General features: G+C 30.3%; 1 protein-coding gene across 2 annotated transcripts in view; it reads right to left on the reverse strand.

The window, feature by feature from the left end:
• Positions 1–21,717, reverse strand: part of LOC109603102 (GATA zinc finger domain-containing protein 14) — a 137,576-nt gene that overhangs the window by 76,456 nt on the left and 39,403 nt on the right. The window contains exons 1-2 of one of the 2 annotated variants that reach the window (XM_020019554.2): positions 16,606–16,623; positions 14,119–14,368 (exon numbers count right to left, since the gene is read on the reverse strand). In XM_020019554.2, coding sequence (XP_019875113.2) covers positions 14,119–14,163 — 45 coding nt within the window. In that variant the 5' untranslated portion in view covers positions 14,164–14,368; positions 16,606–16,623. Of the gene's footprint in view, positions 1–14,118; positions 14,369–16,605; positions 16,624–21,717 lie in introns of those variants that run through there. The other variant, XM_049963935.1, reaches the window with a different exon arrangement.

Raw genomic sequence — 21,717 nt, forward strand, 5'->3', positions numbered from 1 at the left:
GCTTACTTTTCTTTCAATATTATATGTTTGTTAAGGACTACATTTCTAAGACAGTTTACAGAATACAGTTAGATTAACTTTTATCTGTGTAATGTAGCAAACTTAAAAAGTAGCATTTGATGGTTATTAATAAAATTAAAGCCCACACTTTAAATGGTACAGTTGGCATTCCAAAAAGACCTGGGTACCGTTTTAAAATTACACAATTCTTGCATTACATGCGGCGTTTTACGAACGTCCTCGTTTAATGATCGCGGTGCCATAAACCCCGTAAATTTCAATGGAACATCCACACACACAGGCGAGAGAAGGTGCACTCGAGTTTATCTTAGAAGTGCATGTGCTGAAATGTCCTCCGCAACTCCGCAAACTGGTTGCGAGCATCAAAATAACTGTAGTGAAGTATACGTTATAGTTTTAGACTTATTTAATCCGGTCTCAGGGTCACCCGGGGGTATTTATAGCCCGGGGAAGGTTTTCCATTGCAATACGACTGGTTTTTCTGTTCAATTCGTTTCTGTATTGCATGCACGATGTTCTAATAGCCTTCATGTCTTGTTGTTGATTTCATTTAATCCGAGAATCCACGCTGTTTGATTTAATTGCGAAATGCCGACAGAATGGGTAATTTTTAATTATTGCCCCCTTTTGTAAGGCTAGACACCTGGAACCGGAGTCCCGGCCAATCGGTCTGAAGGAGCGCCGTTTTTTGCTGTCCCAAGAGAAGCCCGCATAACCTGTGCGGAGTAATAATCGTATCTGATATCACAAAGCTGGAATGTTTGAATACGAACGGATAGACGATACGACCGAACACAGAGAGGCAGCCAGTTGCAGGTATTATTTGCCAGAAACTGGCTAAACTATGTCTCTAACTGGGAATACTCAGGAGATCAAGGGCTTTCTTTGCTGTTGAAACTGGATAAACCTACATACCCACATTTCCTTTTTTTCGATGTTCGTGTGTATCTTATTTATAAAATCATGTCGTTGGTATCGTATGTATCGAAATAAAATACAAACTCTCATTTATTTTATTTGTTTAAAATATATTTTTATACATTTCATTTTTGAAAGCACACAAATTCTAAAGCTATAAATTTACATTTACCCACTGAGTAATGGCCTCATTATTCAACTGAAAATGGACCTAAATAATATAAAATGAAACTTATACAGTAGTAGTCATTATTATAGCAACTTTTTAAATGTAAAATATTTTTTATTTTTATTTAAAGTGAATTATTAAAATAATATTAATTTATTGTTGTTTTATACAATATTATAAAAAATACTATATTTTTATTCTATAAAATGTTTCTGAGCTGGATATAAATATAGCAACATTAATTTTAAAAATTATTTTTATTAATTATCTGTGATATTTAATTTAACATTAACCCTTTGTATAATATTTTTTTAATTTTATAATTTTGACCATCTTCGTGGCATAGATTCGATCATTTTCTGAATATACGAGTCTATATTCCATATAGCTTCTAAAATTGCTGTGGTGAAAAAAAAGTCAAATTTTTTTATAAATGTGATCTCCATGTTTTCCATAGGGTTGATGTATGAAGATTGGAATGGATAAGACGAAACATTGATGCTTTGATCTTTTAACCAATCCGTCACATTGTGGATTTGTATTTGGGATCATTGTCCTATTGAAATACAATTATTTAGAGCATGTTTTTTTCAATATATAGAATTAAATTGTTGTTTAATATATCCCTCTACATAAATCAGTCCAAAAAGAACTGAGACTTCTCCACAGGGTAGGGGTAGGCCACATCTTATGTCCTTGTAGAATGTTTAACATAAGTAGAATCATCATTTTTTATAAATCAAATTTAGACTAGTCACTAAACATTTTTAGTAGAAACCAGGATTTTTTCTTGTAGATCTTTTTCTTTTAAATACACTTGTTTATATTATGGTCTCTACTGTATATATAATACACTAAAGATCAATAAATTTGTTGAGATTAATCGAATTCGTGAATCTAGACACGATATTTAATGCACAAAGATCTTGCCTGAAATAATTAACCAGTTTTATTCAAGTAGAGATACCGTTGCTTAATATGTTTAGGTATTCATAAATTTTTAAGAGTTTTATTGAGCTTAGCAGGAAGTTTCGTGAATAATATTTTCGTTGGCTCGGAACTTGTTGTCTAGTTGTAAAGTGGACTTATTAAAAGTTTTATTAATGGAATGTAGGAATTTTATATCTTTAAGTCCCCAGCGTGCTCTACCGGTGTTGTGTTTTTATTGTGAACTTCCACGGAAATGTTTTACATCTTTCTATTATTATAAAAATGTTGTAACGTCGGCAGGAATAAAAGTTATCTTTTGCAATTATGCTCGCACAAATAACAAACAATGTAGTTGTTGTCTTACAAAAATTCAGTGTAATAAATTGAGATTAAACCTATCATCGATACTTCAAACAATGCTTCATTAACGAATAAAAAATTGTTAATTTAAACTCTTTGTATCTGCATAATTTTATGAATTTTGAAAAAGGAAAAAAATACATTCGTTGGAGAAATTGGACAATGGAGGTATTGTAATGTTTTTTTTACATCAATTAAACAATGTTAATAACATGATGGATCAGCTTATTACATTATCACAAATAAAATTGTTCACTAGATAGGTATGTTATTTATTTGTTTCGAAATGACTGTGCATGGAATTTAAAAGAATTTTCTGCGCTCGTATAATTATTATTTAGTATTTATTGCTAATAAACATATTGTAATCTTTTATAGAAAGTCTCTCATGAGTGTGAAGTATCGCAACCATTATTAAGTTTGCTCAACATGGCAATAATACAGGATAACGTAATTTGTATCGGGATGCATGTATTTTATTTAATTCCATTGTGTTGCTTATTATTATTTTAATATGACAAATTTGTACTTGTGTAGTTAAAAGATCATTTACACTTAGATTAAAATTGCAAAATTTTATTACATTATGCTGTAACAACGGGTGTAAAAATTTTTATTAAATGCAAAACTGCATTACTAAGAAGGTAATGATACGGGTAGTTTCAGCAAGAAATAGCATTGTTAATTCATTACCTATTTTAGTTGATTAATTTAAATTTATCTTATTATAAATTCCACTCTCATTAACTGAATAATTAATATCTTCCTATTATATCTAATTATTCTGCTCTTAATTGTTCATTGCAAACCCTGTTTAATTATTTTAACGTAGAATGGAGGTACATGCTTTGATAGTATTAATACGATATTGATGTTAATTGAATGTTTTTATGAATCGTACTGTAAACAAGCATTAATTAGTTGAAAATTATGTTGACGTAATCTAAAATCCTATTGTGAATATTCGGGAACACAAATTTCATAAAACCAAACTATATTCAATAGTAATAAACCATAACCAAATTAATGATCAGACACATACTGTTGAAAGGAAGTAAACTTGTCCACTGATTAAATAACACTAATTGGAACAAGAATTCTTCTTATGATTTTCGTATAAATTTGGATTCAATTAACATGAAAGTCACAGTTAATTTCCTTTATAAGAAATAGAAGAAAAATTCTCAATTTTCGGAGTTGTTCTGACATTTTTTAATAAAACTCGAGATCTAATTGATCGATTTGACTAAACAAGCACTCAAATTGAAGATAAATGAACATTCTACAACTTTTATTTATATAGCTTTGACATTGGTGTAGTTTTTCATATGCCAGTGATTTTAATAACTTTATTAAAGACGGTTTTTCGAGTAAAAATGTATACTGAAAATTCACTCATCAACAATTTTCTGTGCTTTCAATATAATTTATTAATTTGGAGGACACTTTACTCTTACTTTGGCAGCAAAATGTTACGTAGGATAAACATGATCAAATAATAAAAATAGTTAACATTTTTTATTCTATTACGATTTTCCTATAAATTAAAATGTTTCTATAAATCGCACTTAAATTTATAGTAACATTTTTAAATAATGAATTTTTGATTTTTTTTTTCAATTTCCAGAGTTACTCCGACATTTTTTAGTATAACTAGAGACCTAATTAATCGATTTGGCTAAACAAGCACTTAAATTAAAGGTAAATGAACATTCTACAACTTTTATTTATATAGTTTTAAGATTGGTCCAGTATTTTAGATGCAAAAATTGATACCTAATTGATGCTTTTATAAAATAAACAAATTGCTGAAAGTAAAAATCGAACAAATTACATTATGAATTTTTACAGTGATGTAACAAAATTAAAACTTTTTGACAATTTTCAGATTATTTTCCCTTTTATTAAAAATTAAAATCGGATTAATGAAACAATTGAAATTAAATCTTTTTGTGATATAATTGTTATAATAAAATTTTGAATCCTTTGTTTGCCATAATTTACATGTAGCGATGATATAATGATTTTTGGGATGATGAGAGATTGCTTATCAAAAATCTGTATAAATGAAAGTTGAAGCTTATTTATCTTTAATTTGAATGCTTGTTTAGTCAAATCGATCAATTAGATTTCCAGTTAAATCCAAAAATGTTGAAAATAAAAAATTCAAAAATTGATTGTTCGAAAATACTTCCATAAAAAATTTAAGAAGAATATCTTAATGGAATATGAAAGGCAAAATAGCTTTAAATTGGTGTAACTGATACGGTACTTAAAATTTTGCAATATGGACATAAAAATTTCCATGACATATGGCGCGAAGAACAGTGTATTTGTTTATAATTTCACGGTATCCTCAGTCAACAAAAGCATTTTTGTTTACATTATGTATTGTTTTACATTGTCCATTAGTGTGAAAAAATCAGTTGGAACATATGGTCGGCGCGTCACCGTTTATCATCGGCCACATGAGTGTTTTGCATTTGAAATTTTGATAAGCTCGTGATAAAACAATACGCAGAGAGGCATTTTAGATGTTTTCATTTTAGGAGAACATTCGCACCTTTACAATCTGGAAGCCTGCAATCAAATTAAAGCACCGAACAATAGAGACAACAAAATCTGCTTGAACACAAGTAATTTGATTGGTTAATTTAGTTAAACTAAAGGGAAACTTAATTGAACAGTCGAGTTTACTTACGCACAATTTAGTCGAATTCTACAAACAACAATGAAAAGAAAAGTGAATTACTTGCATTGATTTTATATAATCTCGAGTAGAAAGTGAGTGCGGATTTCACCGGTCACGTCTTGTAAAATTGCCATTGTGGAAACCGAGTTATTTGTGTTTTCTTATCGAGCTAAACCGTAGAACATGGCGAAAAAAAATCACATTGACATGTCGTACCGCAAAACTTGTGATGGGCAAAGTTGTTTTCCTTTGCACCGCAGTAATATTATTCAAATGTATACAAAAACAGGTTGCGTAACATTAAATTCCTTTTTCGTATTGCAAAACGGATTTAAATCTATAATAGTCAATTTGGTTGAGATGCCATACATGAATATCTAATAGGGTCCGAACCAGTCGTTGGCTACGATTTACATAATGAAAAAACACGGTCGAAAAATATGAAACTGTCGCTTTAATACTGATTTACTTCGGATTATTGCACAACATTTCCAACACCGTATTTGGATCAAATACAAACGATCATTTATTATTACCCGTTCACCTTGCTTTTAGATACCGAACGATCCAATATGATAGTTGAAGAATGCGCACATTTATGCCAGACTCTTTAAAGGTCGCCACGAAATCAGATATACCATAGTATGAATTATGGTGTGCCATATGGATGATGAGGTTTATTTTCTATATGGGCTATTTGTATAGAGGATGGTTAACGTTTTTTCCGCACCATGGTATTCCTCGAGAAGAAATAAACGAGAGTGAGACGCAAGGGCGTGTTATTACGTTCACAATTGTTTCTGCCATTAAAGTGTTCACGTTGTTTGTTTGATTGTAATCGATTTCGATCACGCATCGATCAGGAAATTGTTGTTTGTATAAAGAAACGCATTGTTTCAAGGAGCGTTCAGTTGGGTCCGGTCACGCCTATCCAACTTAATCTAACGATGACTTTAATTACATTGGTGTTCAGCTATTTTGCCTTTCATTTTCCTGTAATTTGTGTACGAATACGAAGATCACACTTACACGTATATAATTTTTATGGAAGCATTTTCGAAATTTTTTTATTTTTTTATTTTCAATTTTCGGAGTTGCTCCGACGTTTTTAAGATTAACTAGAGAACTAATTCGAGAGATTTGGAAAAACGAGCATTCAAATTGAAGATTCTAGATATTCTATCATTTATATATTTTTGAGTTTGGTCCAGTAGTTCAGATGCTACTTGATAAATTCGGTTTTTAGAGCAAAAATGGATACTTAAAATTCACGTCACAGGCTGGAAGTAATAGAAATAATTTTTGAAGATGAACTTTGTACGAAAAGAATTATCTATTGAAAATGGCAATCGAACGACAACTTATGAAATTTTACAGTGGTTGGCCAAAAATCAGCTATTTCCAATCTGTCTCTCTTGAGAAATCAAATGTTTTCTCATAGTTATATCACGAAAACTATGAGATCATTGCACCATGGTTTTCGTTTATTGGTGAAAACGCTCCTACAATTTTTAAAGAAGCGATATTCTAAATTTCATACATAATTGCAAACGAATAAGTTTTTAATAATTTTTTAATCAATATATTTCACCCTCATTATAAAAAAACTTGTTCCATGGATGCAATGTCGGATCAGTAGTAAGGGGGGCCAAAAAATTGACTATTTTTTTCAACTTACTCTTCTAAAATGAGCTCTTAATTTTAAAGGAAAGGTTCTCCACATTCCAGTTTTTCATTTTTTCTTCAGTTCCTTATGTCAAACAAAATCCATATCTCACCATTACTTGATTGTACATAATTTTTCTATTTATACTTTTTGTACGCAATAGAACGCTCTTCAAAAAAGGTATCTTTCAATTTTTAGAAGATGTCGGACGTTAAAGTTTGAAGAATTTAATAAAAAATTTTTTTTTACTTCTACATTTTGTAACTTGTAAATAAGTAAATATTGTAAAATGTCCAATATACATTTTTGTAGGAAGTTAAACGCTCTACAAAAAAGGTCTCTTGTAGTTAAACGAATACTCTAACCATTTAGAAGATATTCGCATTCGAATCCCAATGCAAACTGATTTTAATTGTTTTTATTAAATTTATCCATTTAAGTCATCAATCTACAGGAGATCTTTTTTGTAGAGCGTTTAAATTTCCTACAAAAATATATGTTAGACATTTTATAATATTTATTTACCTATCTAAATTTAGAAAAAAAGTAATTTTTGTTAAATTCTTCAAACTTTGACCTCCGATAACTTCTAAACGGTAAGAGTTATGAAAAAATTGTAAGATACATTTTTTGTAGAGCGTTCAATTTCCTACATGTAAATAGAACTTTCCTGTATGACCAAGTAATGGTGAGATATGGATTTTGTCCTCATGTGATGAGGAGAACCTTTCTGAAATTAAGAGCTCATCGTTGGTGTCTAGGAAACCAATTTTTCAGTGTCGTAAGTAAAAAAAAAGTGTTCCATTCTAGTGAGTCTAGTGGGTGAGGCAGTACTTCCTGTCCAATTCATTAATTTCTTCAAGTGATCGTCTTGCACAGAGTGGTCTTACACTATCGCGTTACCGAATGAGTGCCTTTCTTATATTGAATTAATTAGAAATGAACAAGTCACAAAAACCTTAAAATGACTTTGGCACATCTTCAAGATACAAGACTAAGCTGACAAATGACAATCAAATGTTATTACTACTTTATATTATTACTTTTCGTTCTCCTAATATTAGTTCAAGTGGTTTTCCTTTTATAATTAAAAAAATAAAATTAATAAATTAAATAAACCGAAGCCAGTAATTCAAGTTTTAGCAAAATTCCAGTAAAAAATCAAATTTAATTTGAACTGTGCGGTAATAATAAATGAAGAAATTTGCAAAATGTATGTAAATTTGAATTCCTTAAGTATAAAATTGTGCTGCTGAAACATACGTGCCTGTTGATCGTTTTATTGCAATTTTTTTTATGTTCGAGCCCTCTTAAAACATAGTTTTATTGGCCGTATTTTTCTCGTCCCAACCATCTATTATCCGAACGCGCCGGTTTGTAATTTCATTAACAGTAGGACGCTACAATCAAGATAGCCGTGATCTCTACCGTGAATTTTTAATACCATAAGCGAGTAACATTTTAATGAATTCGTAATGTACAAGGTTACACATTTTTTATTACTTTCTGAATGTATAATTGGCATATTGTGGTGAACATCTTTAATTTATGACCGTGCCCGAGTCCGGATCCTTGTTTTGCATTACATTATCGCAACGATTAACTTTCGATTAGATAAAAAAACACAACAAACGTTGGAGTTCATTCGACTGTTTTGCATGAACAGTGAAATAGTTACGTGTTTTGATTTATGTCCAGCAGGAAATGTTTGTGGAATTCTTGCTCGGTCGAATTGAATGCCATCGGTTGACCACTACAAACTAGAAATTTCGTTAGCGACCACATGGGAAAAGGAAGTGCGAACACACAGAAATAAGAAACGGTGGCAATTTAATAACGCATCAAACAATTTATAACCTGGGAGACAGTAAAAGATGTAATTTGCGTTTTTGCCAACATCAATTATATTGCAGCGTTTATTACATCGGCTTTGTGTACCCGTTCGCCAGATATATTTCTGCCAGAAGAAACTTTATAACTTACGTTATTAGCGTCGCAAAAAGGCAGGAAGAAGCTGGTTAAAATTAAATTTGTTTTAGAATTGTACGTCAAATACCGTTTCCCACCAATACGACTGGTATCGAAATTCAATTAAAATGCAGAGGTTTTTTTTATTATTTTTTGTGTTTTTAAATGGGTTAATTTCACGAGGCATAATTCTAATTAGAGACTAATAAGCTCTAAATAATTTGTCAATTATTTAAGATGTTAAAAGGGAATCTGAAGGGCAATCTCGTTAACTTAATGAGCAGGCATAAATGAAAAGGCTTGAATAATTTAAATTTTAAGGGGCGTAATTAGAAAAGTGTATTATTAAACAGCCAGTCAATAAAGATTGTAATCAGTTTGATTTACTCCAGACGTATTGTTTGATAACAACAGTATGACTTTTTTATAAATTTTGTCGCAGTACTATTAATAAGTCTAAGAAAATTTACTCCTCCTAATTAATCAAATAAATCATACAATTAAATATGAAAAATATCACAAAATAACAAATAGTTACTTAAATTTTTAAAATTATAATAATTTTCTAATAAATTAACAGCTCATTAAAATCATGAAAATTATTGATAGTGGCTTTTATCAAAATTGAAAATTTCTAATAATTTCTTTCTTTTGATTAATAAAGTAAATTGCGGAATAAAATATCAATAGTCATCAAAAAATCAATTTGAATAATGAATTTATTCCTTCTAATCAAGCAAATCATTGAGCACATCAAAATTACGAATTTCTAATAAATTTTATAATCATTCATCATCATCATCAATCTCAGAATCACAAATAATTACGTACCTAATTAAAACCATATTTTCCTATTAATTAGAATTACTTTGGTTCAATTATATTTTTTAAATTATAATAAAAAAATTAAGCTTAACGTAATGAACAAAATAATTATAGATGCAAGATTAACTGTTATGCATCAAAATTATGGTTCAGCCTAAAAGCATGTTTATTTAATACCAATTACAATGTGTTAAGCTCTACTAAAACAATTAGTTTATACCAAAACGAATTAAATTATTAACTTGTAATCCTTTTGTATGTTTCAGACATCTACAAATTCAACCATAACATTTAAACGTAGTGCAACTTTGGAAACAATATAAATTAATTAAAATTATGATTCACCAGACTTTCAATTAACAGCTGTCATTATTTTTTATTATTATAATTGTTTTAGACATTAAATTTAATGGTGATACTGATTTACATTTTCCAAATTTGTATTTTGTATGAATTTTTGTTGTTTGAGATTAACGGAATATTTATATTTTTTTCTGCGTATAAAAATTTTGGTACATTTTTTTTAATTTAAATTTTACAATAGTTTTGATAATTTTATTATGTAATTTATCGATTAATATTGTTTATTATTTTCAACAAATTTTAAAAAATTAAGTTTGAAGACTTTTTGAAAAAAAATATGAAAGAAATTTTATGATATTGAAAACATAAATTAGTTAAGCATTTTTATTAAAAATTGTAAAATCGTAATTTTCTAAAAATTGACAAATATTTTTAGTTGATATATACTTATTGTTTTATTTTTTTTTTTTAATTATTTCCACAACCCGGGTTTCCTGAAAAATATTATTTTTTTTCAGAATTTTTAGAAAAAGATGAAATAATTTATTTATTTATTTATTTATTTATTTATTTTGTTTTTAATCAGTTTATAGAATGTTGATTTAATATTAAATGATTTTCTTGTATCAATTATAATTCTTTTCTAAAACTTTTCATAATTTTAACACATTTTCTTAAATTCCCAATTTTCCGTACCACTGTCTCAAAATTGGCAAATATTGAAAAACTTTGTTGTTTTTCCACATAAATTTAACAAACTGACCAATTTTTATTATTTATTTTTTTTATTATTTCCACCACCCAGATTTCCTTAAGAATTTTTCAAGAAAATTGATAAAAAATCATTAATTTGTTTATTTTTTTATTTAGTTTTTAAATCAGTTTTGAATTTTTACCAAAAAATTTTTTAGCTGTTGTTTCAGTTTATCTCATCTTTTTGATTATTCTTGTTCTAAAATTAACATTTTTTTTTTTATTTTTTTTGTTTTTGTTATTATATATTTATATATGATATATTTTTAAAAATGGACTATTGTACATTTCTTTTTTACTTGTGAGAATTAAAAATATTAGATGAACAAATGTTGATATTCAAATCGATTCTCCATTTATTCACTTTTTGATTGAACACAAAAAACGAAAGAAATGCAAATTTTTTTGCAGCTACATGTTTAGAAAACAACATGGCCATATTTTCTAATAACCATGTTAGGTCTGTGACGTTAAGATAACATTGGAATGAGAAGTGGATGTTCGGTCTGAAGATTGGCTTTCCAGTTTTATTACCGGCCATCAAAGTTTCAGCCGCACAAAAAATTTTTAAAAAGAAAACGAGGTCGATAGTTGTAGATAATGGTTATGTACACAAGAAATTTTAACATGAACCGCGTTTACGAGCCTTTCAGTACGGGCAGTTAAAGTCGACGGTTGTTTAGGGAAAAAAACTGTTACGCTGAGTAATCCACGTCTTCTTTCGCCTCTTACAATGTAAGAGATAAAGTTTAATTGTTTGCATCGGATGAAATCATGTTTATTCAAGTACGCACGTTTCTGTCGGTTTTGTTGCAGGAGCGAAGAGATCTTGGCATTGCGCATAACCTTGGCGGGCTAATTGTGTTCGGACGTTTTTCCGCGCGGTTCCTGATACCTCGACGCGTTCCGTCATTGCTTTTTGAACGTTGTCGCGGAATCGCCGATCTAAGTGGTTACGCCCCATTCTTCCTGGAATGTCGGCTATTCGAAATCGAAATTGTTTGCGTTAATGCACCGGAGCCTCCAATTAGAATAATTCTTGTAATTCAGGACTTAATTGCAAGATATATGGCCACAATTATGGGACAAGTAATTGGTCGGGGCGTTTTACCATCGAACGGCGGCTTTCCACCGTCGTAAATTAAAACCTTTTTGCTCACTCGTATTGTGCAATGGAACAGAAAGAATGGACCCCTTCATTTTTTTTTCGTGCTTTTTAGAATAATTTCACTTGATGTTAATGTCGCGTGAAAAATTAATTTCGTTCATTAGCACAATGACTGTGTAAGTTGTCCGAACAGGTGTTTCGAGCATTTATTCTTAGTTAAGTGCCTAGACCGCGTATTTAAGCACTTGCTTTACTTTAAATGTTTTTATGGAGCCTGTCATTCATCACAGGAGAGTTTCCTTTTTGTCGTGTCATGACGGTGTGGACTGAAATAGAAAACGTGCATATTTTCATGGTAATTTGCCTTGTGTCTGTAAAAGGTGGGAATATTCGTGAATCGAGATTCGGTATCTTAATCGGTGTGTCTTAAGCTGATTAGGATTTAAACAATGGGATGGCTAGTTATATGGAATTATTGGTCAATAGTAAATTGTGCCTGTTTCAATTTTAGTAAAGGCGAAAGTATTGCAATCGAGGCTTTCCAAATTTAAATTGAAAGTAAAATTTGCATGATTTTAACAAGTGTTCCAGTTTTGTTAGTTCAATCAATTTTATTATATTTTTTCATTTCAGATGAAAACACACAAAATATCGTATCTTTTATATTTTACAAAAAATATAGCATATTAATAAATCTTTGGCAAAATTCAATATCATAATTCTCTAATTAATTTGATTCCCCTATTCAGTAAAGTAAATTATAGAATGAAACATCAAAAATACTTCATACTATCAGATACTGACTTAAGAACACAAAATTCTAATGAAATATATTCCGGTAAAAAATTTGCTAATTTTATTATTTTTTATTTAATTTTATAATGATTCGGATAATTGTATTTTTTAATTGATCAATTTTTACTCTCGTTTATTATTTCTATCAAATTTAAAAAAAAATATTTATTTTTTAAAATTTTTTGAAAAAATTAAATGTTCCTTAATAACATAAATTAGTGAAGCATTTTATTAAAAATTCGAATTTCTTAGATGATTTAAAAATATCACTTTTTCACTACTTTTGCACTAAAATTAAAAAAGTTTTTTAATTTTCTATAAAATTCAATAATTTCCAAAATAAATTTTTCTAAAAATGAACAAATATTAAATAATTTTTTTGTATTATTTGTAATTTTTTAATATTTTTTATAATTTTGATAAATTTTTGTAATTTTGTAATTATCTGAATCTGTCCAAAAATTGGCAAATACTTTTTAGTTCATTTATACTATTTTTTTTTAATTATTTTCTGCATTTTTTTGATGAATTTGTCCTTCCTGATCATATAAATCATAAAATAAAATGTCAAAAACATTCAAAAAATTGAGAAACTCATCAAAATTACGTTTTTATGATGAGTTTATTCTTACCCCTCATGTAAATCAAGGAATAAATTGTCAAAAATGTATTATGATGAGTTTACTCTTCCTGATTATATAAATCATAGAATAAAATGTCAGAAATATCTCAGAATGTAAGACAATGACTTAAGTAAGTAAGTACATAACTAAGTAATTTATTAGTGTTAGTTACAAAAAGTTTACATACGTCAAACAGTTGGATATAGTTAAAATTCAAATTACAATGTATAAAACTAATTATCTTAAAACTAGGTTATAATCCAATCCAATTAATGATTAATTGTGACCATTAGTGTGTAAAATCAGTATCCAATATTTTCAGATATTTGTCAGGAACATTTATTTTAATTTTAACTTATAATTTTGTGATAGTTTTTACAATATGTCATAAATGTAACAAATTTTAAATAAAATTAAAATTATTTGTTCAGTAAAATAATAAATAAACGTGATTCATTAATTAATATTTTATTCTTTATATTTATTTCTGGGTTTGCTGAAAATCATAATTTAATATCAAACAATAAAATTCTTATTCTTTATTGACAAGTTCAAATATACTCGTCAATATAATTCACCCTTCAGAAATTCCTCCTGAAGTCGAACAAGTAATAAAAATGAGTTACAAAACAAAATATGTTGTCTTATAAAATTTGATTTAATAAATCGACGTTTTTTGCTGGAAACAATATTTACGACTTTTAAATTAGCCATCATCCCAGCAATTTAAAGCGATGGGATCTCGAACCTCTCGATCGTTAAAAGCAATTTTTTCACGTAATTTTATTAATATCCGAACGCGTCGTACCGTCTGAAAGTGTGTGTGCGATCGATCCGCGAAGACGAATTACGTCTAGACAATCAATGAACGTCGTCAAATGTAACATGATTACTTCAAAGCACCCCGAGCATCAGATGTAACACCCATTACGGATTACAACATCGACGATTTGCGAACCCGTTGTTCATCGAAACCGAAACGCTTACCTTGTAAATGCCGTCTACAAGTTTGATGAGCTCCTCGGTCTCCATTGCGCCTATCTGATCCTGACGTTTTCGGGTTTCAAATTAATTCGGCGCACTCACTTTTGTAATATTCATAACAGTTCACGGACGCGTGTGGATGCCTGGCCGAACACATGCACCGTGTATTTTTTATTTAATTGGGACGATTTTAACTGTTGGAATTAAAATTGAGTCGTTCCGTTGGCTGCACTCCACTTGGCCGGGGTCGATTCTGCAACAAAATATTGATCATGTCAATTTGCATTGCCTACTAATAGAGGAAGGAAATGTTAAAAGTTGGGGGGAGAGGAAAAAGCCTTGTTAATTTGGTTAAGCCAAAAGAACGAACCCTAATCAACCGGGCGTACAATTAATTATATGAGGAACCTCTAAGAGGATTAGGTATGGTATAAAGCACTTTGTTTGACCGTGTCGGACATGCTTAAATCGTAGTCTTTATCCTTCCAGTACGTAGCGGAATGTCTCTTGTAAACAGAGATTATTTTCTATAGAAACGTTGAAGGCGTTGGAGCGCGAGTAGCTCCCGGACACGAGTGGACACTCCAGAGGCTTACGATAACATTTAATACAGATCTATTTAGCCTGTTTTATTCACGCCGGTTTTAACACCGGGAATTGTTGTGCCGTTCATACAAAAGGCTTTTACGGTTTTAATATTAGGTTGTCAAGATAGTTTTTTGTTTTTCATCAACCTTAAAATAAAATATACAAATTTCAGCTTAAACAAAACTTTATTAATCTTAACATATATCAACCAAATTATAAATTTAATCATACATTTTTATACGCCCTTTATATGTTTATTATTTGTGTATAGAAATGTAAAAATAAAAAATATAAGACGGGTTTCAATCGGTATTTAAATATTTGATTCTGTTACATCTAGAGGCAGATATTAAACATCATCAGACCCAATAAAAAACTGCACATTTTTCGGACATAACCTGGACGTTATATATCCCCAAGGCATTATACCCAAAAGGCGACTATCGTTTCAGCCTGCCCATCGTCCAGCGAAATTAGCTTGGTCTAAGGAAAGAGAATTATGGCATGAAGAGTGGAATACTGTAATATTTATAAATGAAAGCCGAGTCTGGAGGCTTTCGAGTCAAAGAGTCCATATTATGGATGTGGATTTACTCCTTGATAATGCAGAAAGTTCACGCATACCAAGGTGGTATGGGGTGGTATTTTTCCAGGAGGTGGAACAGAACTCTATATTTGCGACCGTAGCATGACCAGTGATACTTATGCAACAGATGCAAAATCATCTGGATGACCTGATAAGAAGTATGCTTTTGGCTTAATTTCTTATTGATATTTATATCTTTTATTACAATTCTACAATTCTATTCTGGTTAACTTTTTTCGATCAGTTTAGTATCCACTTTTCAACACCAGTCACAATCCAATTGAGAACCAGCTCATCCAGGAGACGTAAAAGGCCACTAAACGATACTTCATAAAGGCGATTTCTGTGATTTTCGTTGCTGTGGCACCCATTTGTTAAGGTTTTTGGCCTTTCCAATCAGTTTCAGGTGGTTGGAAGTGATAGTATACGTTACATTTAATTTAGCAGCAAGCTGTCGAACAGTGAAGCGTGAATAGGTTTCAATTAAGGCCTCCAATTATTTATTATCTGCATCATCTGTGCCCATCATCTTCAAGGCTCTCGTCCCTGCTGCGGAATTTTTGGTACCAACATCGTACTGTACATATGTTACTGGTTTCTCAACCAAACGCATTGTTGATGTTGAGAGCACATTTGGTCTCCCTTTGTCCTTGATTGATCTGGGATAAGAAAATTGTACGAATTTGCTTTTAACCCATAATTTATTCAAATCCCTGAATAAATGACCAAATGATTTCAAATAAAAATGAGCTTACATGTTTAGATATAGCGAAACACGTGCTTTAAAACTGTATATCATCTCACATCAACACATTGAAAAATTTGACCGAATATTCATCACTAAGAAACTTTCTTGACAATCTAATAATTCCGATTATCCCTCAGGTTTTAAATGAACGAAGCGATGAAGACCTCAATTATAGTCGTGACTATGGCATAAAAAAGGAACCAAGGAAGGTTATGGAGGAAAATGTAAAATAAAAAAAAAACGAATAAAATATGTAAATTTAACCACTTAACAAGTCACGAGCGAAACGAGACATTTGGCTTGAAGGCAGCGGCACAAACCAAAAAATTGCTTAATTTCGAACAAAAAAATCGTCGAAAGTTTTGAATACTAATTTATTGTAACATTAGACGGGTCAGAAATTTTATTGGCAACCGAACGTTTTTCCGAGGTCGTGATTTTACACGACTTTTTTTTATGTGTAAATTAAAATGCAGAAGCGAGAATTTGTAGAAGAGACCAGATAAAAAGGACTCGATAAATTCGTGATAAAGCAACCGCACGCCGACATAAAAAAAATGCAAATTACCTCTTTAAACGGGCCTAAAAACGAAAAATATCCGAAACTTAAAACGGGACAGTACGCACACAGGGGAGGAAGAAAAAACAATAAACAAAACGGCACATCAAACGCCCGTTAAAACACAAATCGAACGTATTTATTGGCCAGTGTAAACGGTAAAAAACACTTTTGTTCTTTTACGATCTTGCGCGCGTACGAGGCGATTCGTTTGAAAAACTTTCATGTCCCCGGCACGGAGGAGACACGAGTCCGCGAGAGACGGAGTGGTATGACCACTTTCAATCTTTTGCCGGGCTCTCACTGTGTGCCCGACTTCGTCTATTTTTTCCCACCCGGCCGACGTATTTTTCGATACGATTTATGACACTTTTTTCGCAGCGACGCGTCGATTAATCGGCGGGTCTGGCGTTTTCGAATAATTGGGTGTAATGATATGCTTTCACGGGGAACTATTTCTGGGTCATCGGCGACCGGTCGGTTTTCGGGGAGTCAAAAAATGTCCGCGGCGGATGCGATGGGCGGAAAGAAGGTCAAAAATCAATCTAGATTTTTCAACTGGAGCATTTTTTTAGGAAAAAGTTACTTATTATAGACACGAATCTACAAGAATCCTAAACCAAATAGAAAAAAACTGACTTCGTGGTGTGTGACTACTTATTTAAAACGTGGATGGTCGCAAATCGTTTTTGAGATCTCTGACCATTTCTGAAATATCTACGTCATCTGACTGTCAGATTTCGAAGAGTGTAATAACTATTAATTAGGAACTATATTTTCTTAAAATAAAGATAATATATGTATCTTTTTTTTATTTCAAGGCCAAACTAACTCGAGATTCGAGATATTTGTAATTTGAAAGAATTATGAATTCCGAGATAATATTTTCAACTTTTGTATTTTAAATAAAAATCATAATCTAGTTTGCTTTTAAAATAAGAAGTCGAGATATTAAAACTTTTTTATTATAAATTTATTATTATTTATAAAAAAATAGCTTTCCCAAATATATACAATTTATAATATATAATATTGCCATTGTATTTAATATTGTCTTCCATCTTTGCACCAGAAGAATATAAATTACTTAGCTAAAAAAATATCTTCCCAAAATTTTGAGATATGTTCAACTTTTTATTTCAAAATTAGAATTTTCAAAAATATATAATGTGTGATATTTTCAATTATCTTAAATTAAGGTATAACGATATCTCTGTTAAATTACGAGGTACTTATTGTTGTTGTTGTTTTCTTAGAACAATATATGGAATACTTATTTCAAATGGAAGTTACACTTTAAAATCGAAAACACTCAGGCTTTTCAAAAATATATAATCTTTGAGATGTTAAATTATAGTGATATAACAAGAATTTTGGTAAATTTAGTGATATTTAATATTGTTATCTTTGAGGTATATATATGAAAGAATTACTATTCTTAAACAAAAATCTGAATATTTCCAGATAATTTGCTCAATTTTTTATTATATTTAAAATGGAAATAGTAAATTAAGTTGCCTTTAAAATGTTCAAAAGTATATAATTTGTGATATTTTCAATTATTTTTTGTTAAGATGTAACGATTTTTCTGATAAATTTTGAGGTACTTTATATTGTTTTCTTTTAACGACATGGAAAAATGAAAGAAACTTATTTACAAAAAATATATTTCCTTTTGAGATAAAATTTTCAACATTTTTATTGCAAATGGATACTTTAAAATGTCGGCTCAGGCTTTCGAAAAATGTATTATCTTTAACATGTTAAATTATCTCTATTGATATAACAATAATTTTGGTAAATTTCGAGATATTTAATATTGTTGCCTTTGAACTATATATGGTAGAATATAAATTACAGACCAAAAATCTGAAAATTTCTAGATAAATTATACAGTTTTTATTATATTTCATATATATTATTTATTTAATTTTTGTCTGTTTGTGTAAATATTTTAGAAATGGTCAAAATCAACATATTAATCTCTGGACACACCTAACAGTAAAATTCGACCAATTTGGGACATCCCATGATTCCGCAGATAATACAGAGATTAATAAAAACGGTACACACGTTTGACCGCAAAGTCTTTATGCATCTGTGAGAATGTGAATGCACCAACACATTGATGGCAATTATTTTCGGATCAATCTAACACAATGACGACCGCAAAATCCAATAGTGATGTTTGCGTGGACCGTGAATATTTCTATTTTGTGGTTTTTATTTACAGTGTTTTTGGGTAACAATTTATTTTTTTTCTTACAATGTACAAAGAATTGGAACAAATAAATCGAAATCTAGAAAAGTGGACTATTTTCACCATTGTACAAGGAAAAAACGGATTAGTTGTTGTTAATTATATGGTGGGAATGATGGATAGGATATTCATCATTATATTAGAATTTCTTAATGATACAAGATAATTTCGTGTTTTCACTTTTATATCAATAAAATTAAGAAAAAGTGTATCAATTGCATTCTATAACCAAATTCCCAACGCAATATTTGCTTAATTAGATTTGACTGTCGATCTCGGAGCAATCAATAATAATAATTAGATAGAAATTTGACCCGTAGCATTTTAATTAACGAGCAGGTGAGAAATGCCATCCCGGATTAGTTATCTTCGATCACTATCAAATTATGAAACAAGATACAACACAAAAAGTAAAAAGTGTTATCCAATGTTGTTAATGATATGGATTGGGTAAGAAAAAAAACCAGTATAAAGATTTTAGCGTAAAATCACCATCCAAAAAACCCAAATGAGCCGTCGAAAATTTCCGGTTTTGATTCGCCGGCATATTTCATCCTGACATTTACTGCAGCGAACGTGAATAAATCATAATCCACACTGAGGTGAAAAGTCAACAATCGCGGCGAGCATAGAAAACGAAACCGAATTTAAAACAGCCGATTTACCTAAATAATAATCAGCGGTGACTTTCACATGTTTAGATCGTTTAATGAAAGTGACATTCTGATTTAACGTGCGGTTCTCGGACAATCTAATTAAGGCGTTAATGTCTTTGACTTGCGACAAAATCGGCTTAATACATTTTTATGCAACCGACTTGCTCCATCTCGTGCGTTTTATTTAATTCGTACAAGGTCGGTCGTGCGTTTTCACCGTTCAAATGAAAAATCCACACCTTAAAAGCACCTAAATTCTCGATAATTATATCTGAAAGCAATTATAAATAAGTGCGGCTGAAATAAAAAAGTCGATAAATCGTTTCGATTATGATTAATTTTTTGTTTGTCTTAGATCAGCCTTGGGCCATCGAAAATTCCATTCCCGTTTAACGAACAAGTGCGAATTATGGATCCACTTCTGGTACTGCAAGGTTAAAACCGATCATTAAGTGAAAACAATCCATTAATTAGGAACGTGGGCTGATCAATTCGACAATTGATTTCGAGAGATCTCGTAGAATACAATTGAAATAAACACCAATTGAAGGACTTGAAGTTTTGATTTTACTTCCTTCTACCACGTTTTTTTATATTTGAATTACACAAAATGTATGTGGAATTTTTCCAAAAACCTCCACTTACGAATCCCAAATGAAATTTTCAAATTTGCTGGAGTTTTCTCAAGTAAGAATCTACAATTTTGGATTTATCGTTCCAAAGTAATCAGGAGAATTCTGGAGAAATTAATTTTTATATTTAAGTATATTAATATATACTGTTATATATACACTGTTGTCTTAACTTTGAAACTCCCTCGTATATGACTTTTAAAAAGTGTGTAAACGTTTTTAAAAGGTGTTTAGTTTTTTTGTTATTTGAAATATAACGATTCTGGTAAATTAGTTCATCAGGTTAAATTATCGCTGCAGAACGCTGTTTTGTTACAACTCATTTATCATCACCATTTTCTTTTTAATCTTCGCTAATTGTCAATATGCAATGGCAATCTAGAAATTTAACTCGCGATGAGTGTGTACAAACGGATGTTTTAGTGGGAGAAGGTTGGAGTTACTGCTCAATAGCCGAAAGGTTTGGTGCATCCCATACATTCATTTCCAGTATGTTACAACGGTACATGGAGACTGGTAACCATTCTAGAAGACCAGATCAGAGTAGAAATCGTGCCACAACTCCTGCTCAAGATCGTTTTTGAGACATTTAACATTGAGACAACCGTTTGTGACTAAAAAAGAAGTTTATAGTCCCAGTTAGAAAACGTAGAAGGGGGTTGGAATAACTATTGAAACTATTCGACAACGACTTAGGGAAGATAATTTGGATTTTGCCTGAACACATGCGGTAGACGCGTTAGTGTGTTTCGACGGTCAAATAAAATAATATATGCTCAATGTAACTTCATTAATATCACCTTATTTGATGAGGGCTCAACTATGATGTGGGGAGGCATTTCTTTAACAACACGTACCGATTTGGTGGTGATAAATAACAGGAACCTTAATGATGAGCGTTACATTTGGACATTTTAGAAGAACATATCGTGCCATATGCCCCTTTCAGTGTGTTGTTGTCTGAAATTATCTTGCCGAAGAACATATCTAGGACATCCTTAGGAACGGTTTAAGGGACCATCCTAGTAACTTAGACGATGTCGAGCGTCTTTTACTCGAAATTGGGGAGAATTTAGACCAAAATGAAATTCAAATCTAGATGTAAGTTGTCATTCGTAGTAGAGGTGGAAATATCCCATATTTTTTATAAACATTAAATTTTTGTAATAATTTTTTAGAAAAACAATTTTTTAAAATTTTTTGTAACAATTATAAACAAATATACAAAGTATGTATACGTTTAATTTCTCGTTTTCAAAAAATATTATTAATAATAAATTATTATTGGTGTAGTGCGTGCTTCACAGTGTATGAAACGTTTTATAGAATAAGAATATAGTAGTTTTAAAAATAAATTATGAAACAAAATTAATAAATTAATATTATTTTAATAGTTGACTTTAAATAAAAATGATATAACCAAATTATTTTACATTTTAAAAAGATGCTATAATAATGATGACTACATCTCTGTCGTTTTTAAGACATGTAACAAAAAAGTAAAAAAAAATATACTTTCTGTACAAATTTTGAATTAAATCGTTTTATGTAATATCGTACAAGATTTAAATTG

The sequence above is a fragment of the Aethina tumida genome, chromosome 2 (genome assembly GCF_024364675.1).
Source record: "Aethina tumida isolate Nest 87 chromosome 2, icAetTumi1.1, whole genome shotgun sequence".
Taxonomy (NCBI): Eukaryota; Metazoa; Arthropoda; class Insecta; order Coleoptera; family Nitidulidae; genus Aethina; species Aethina tumida.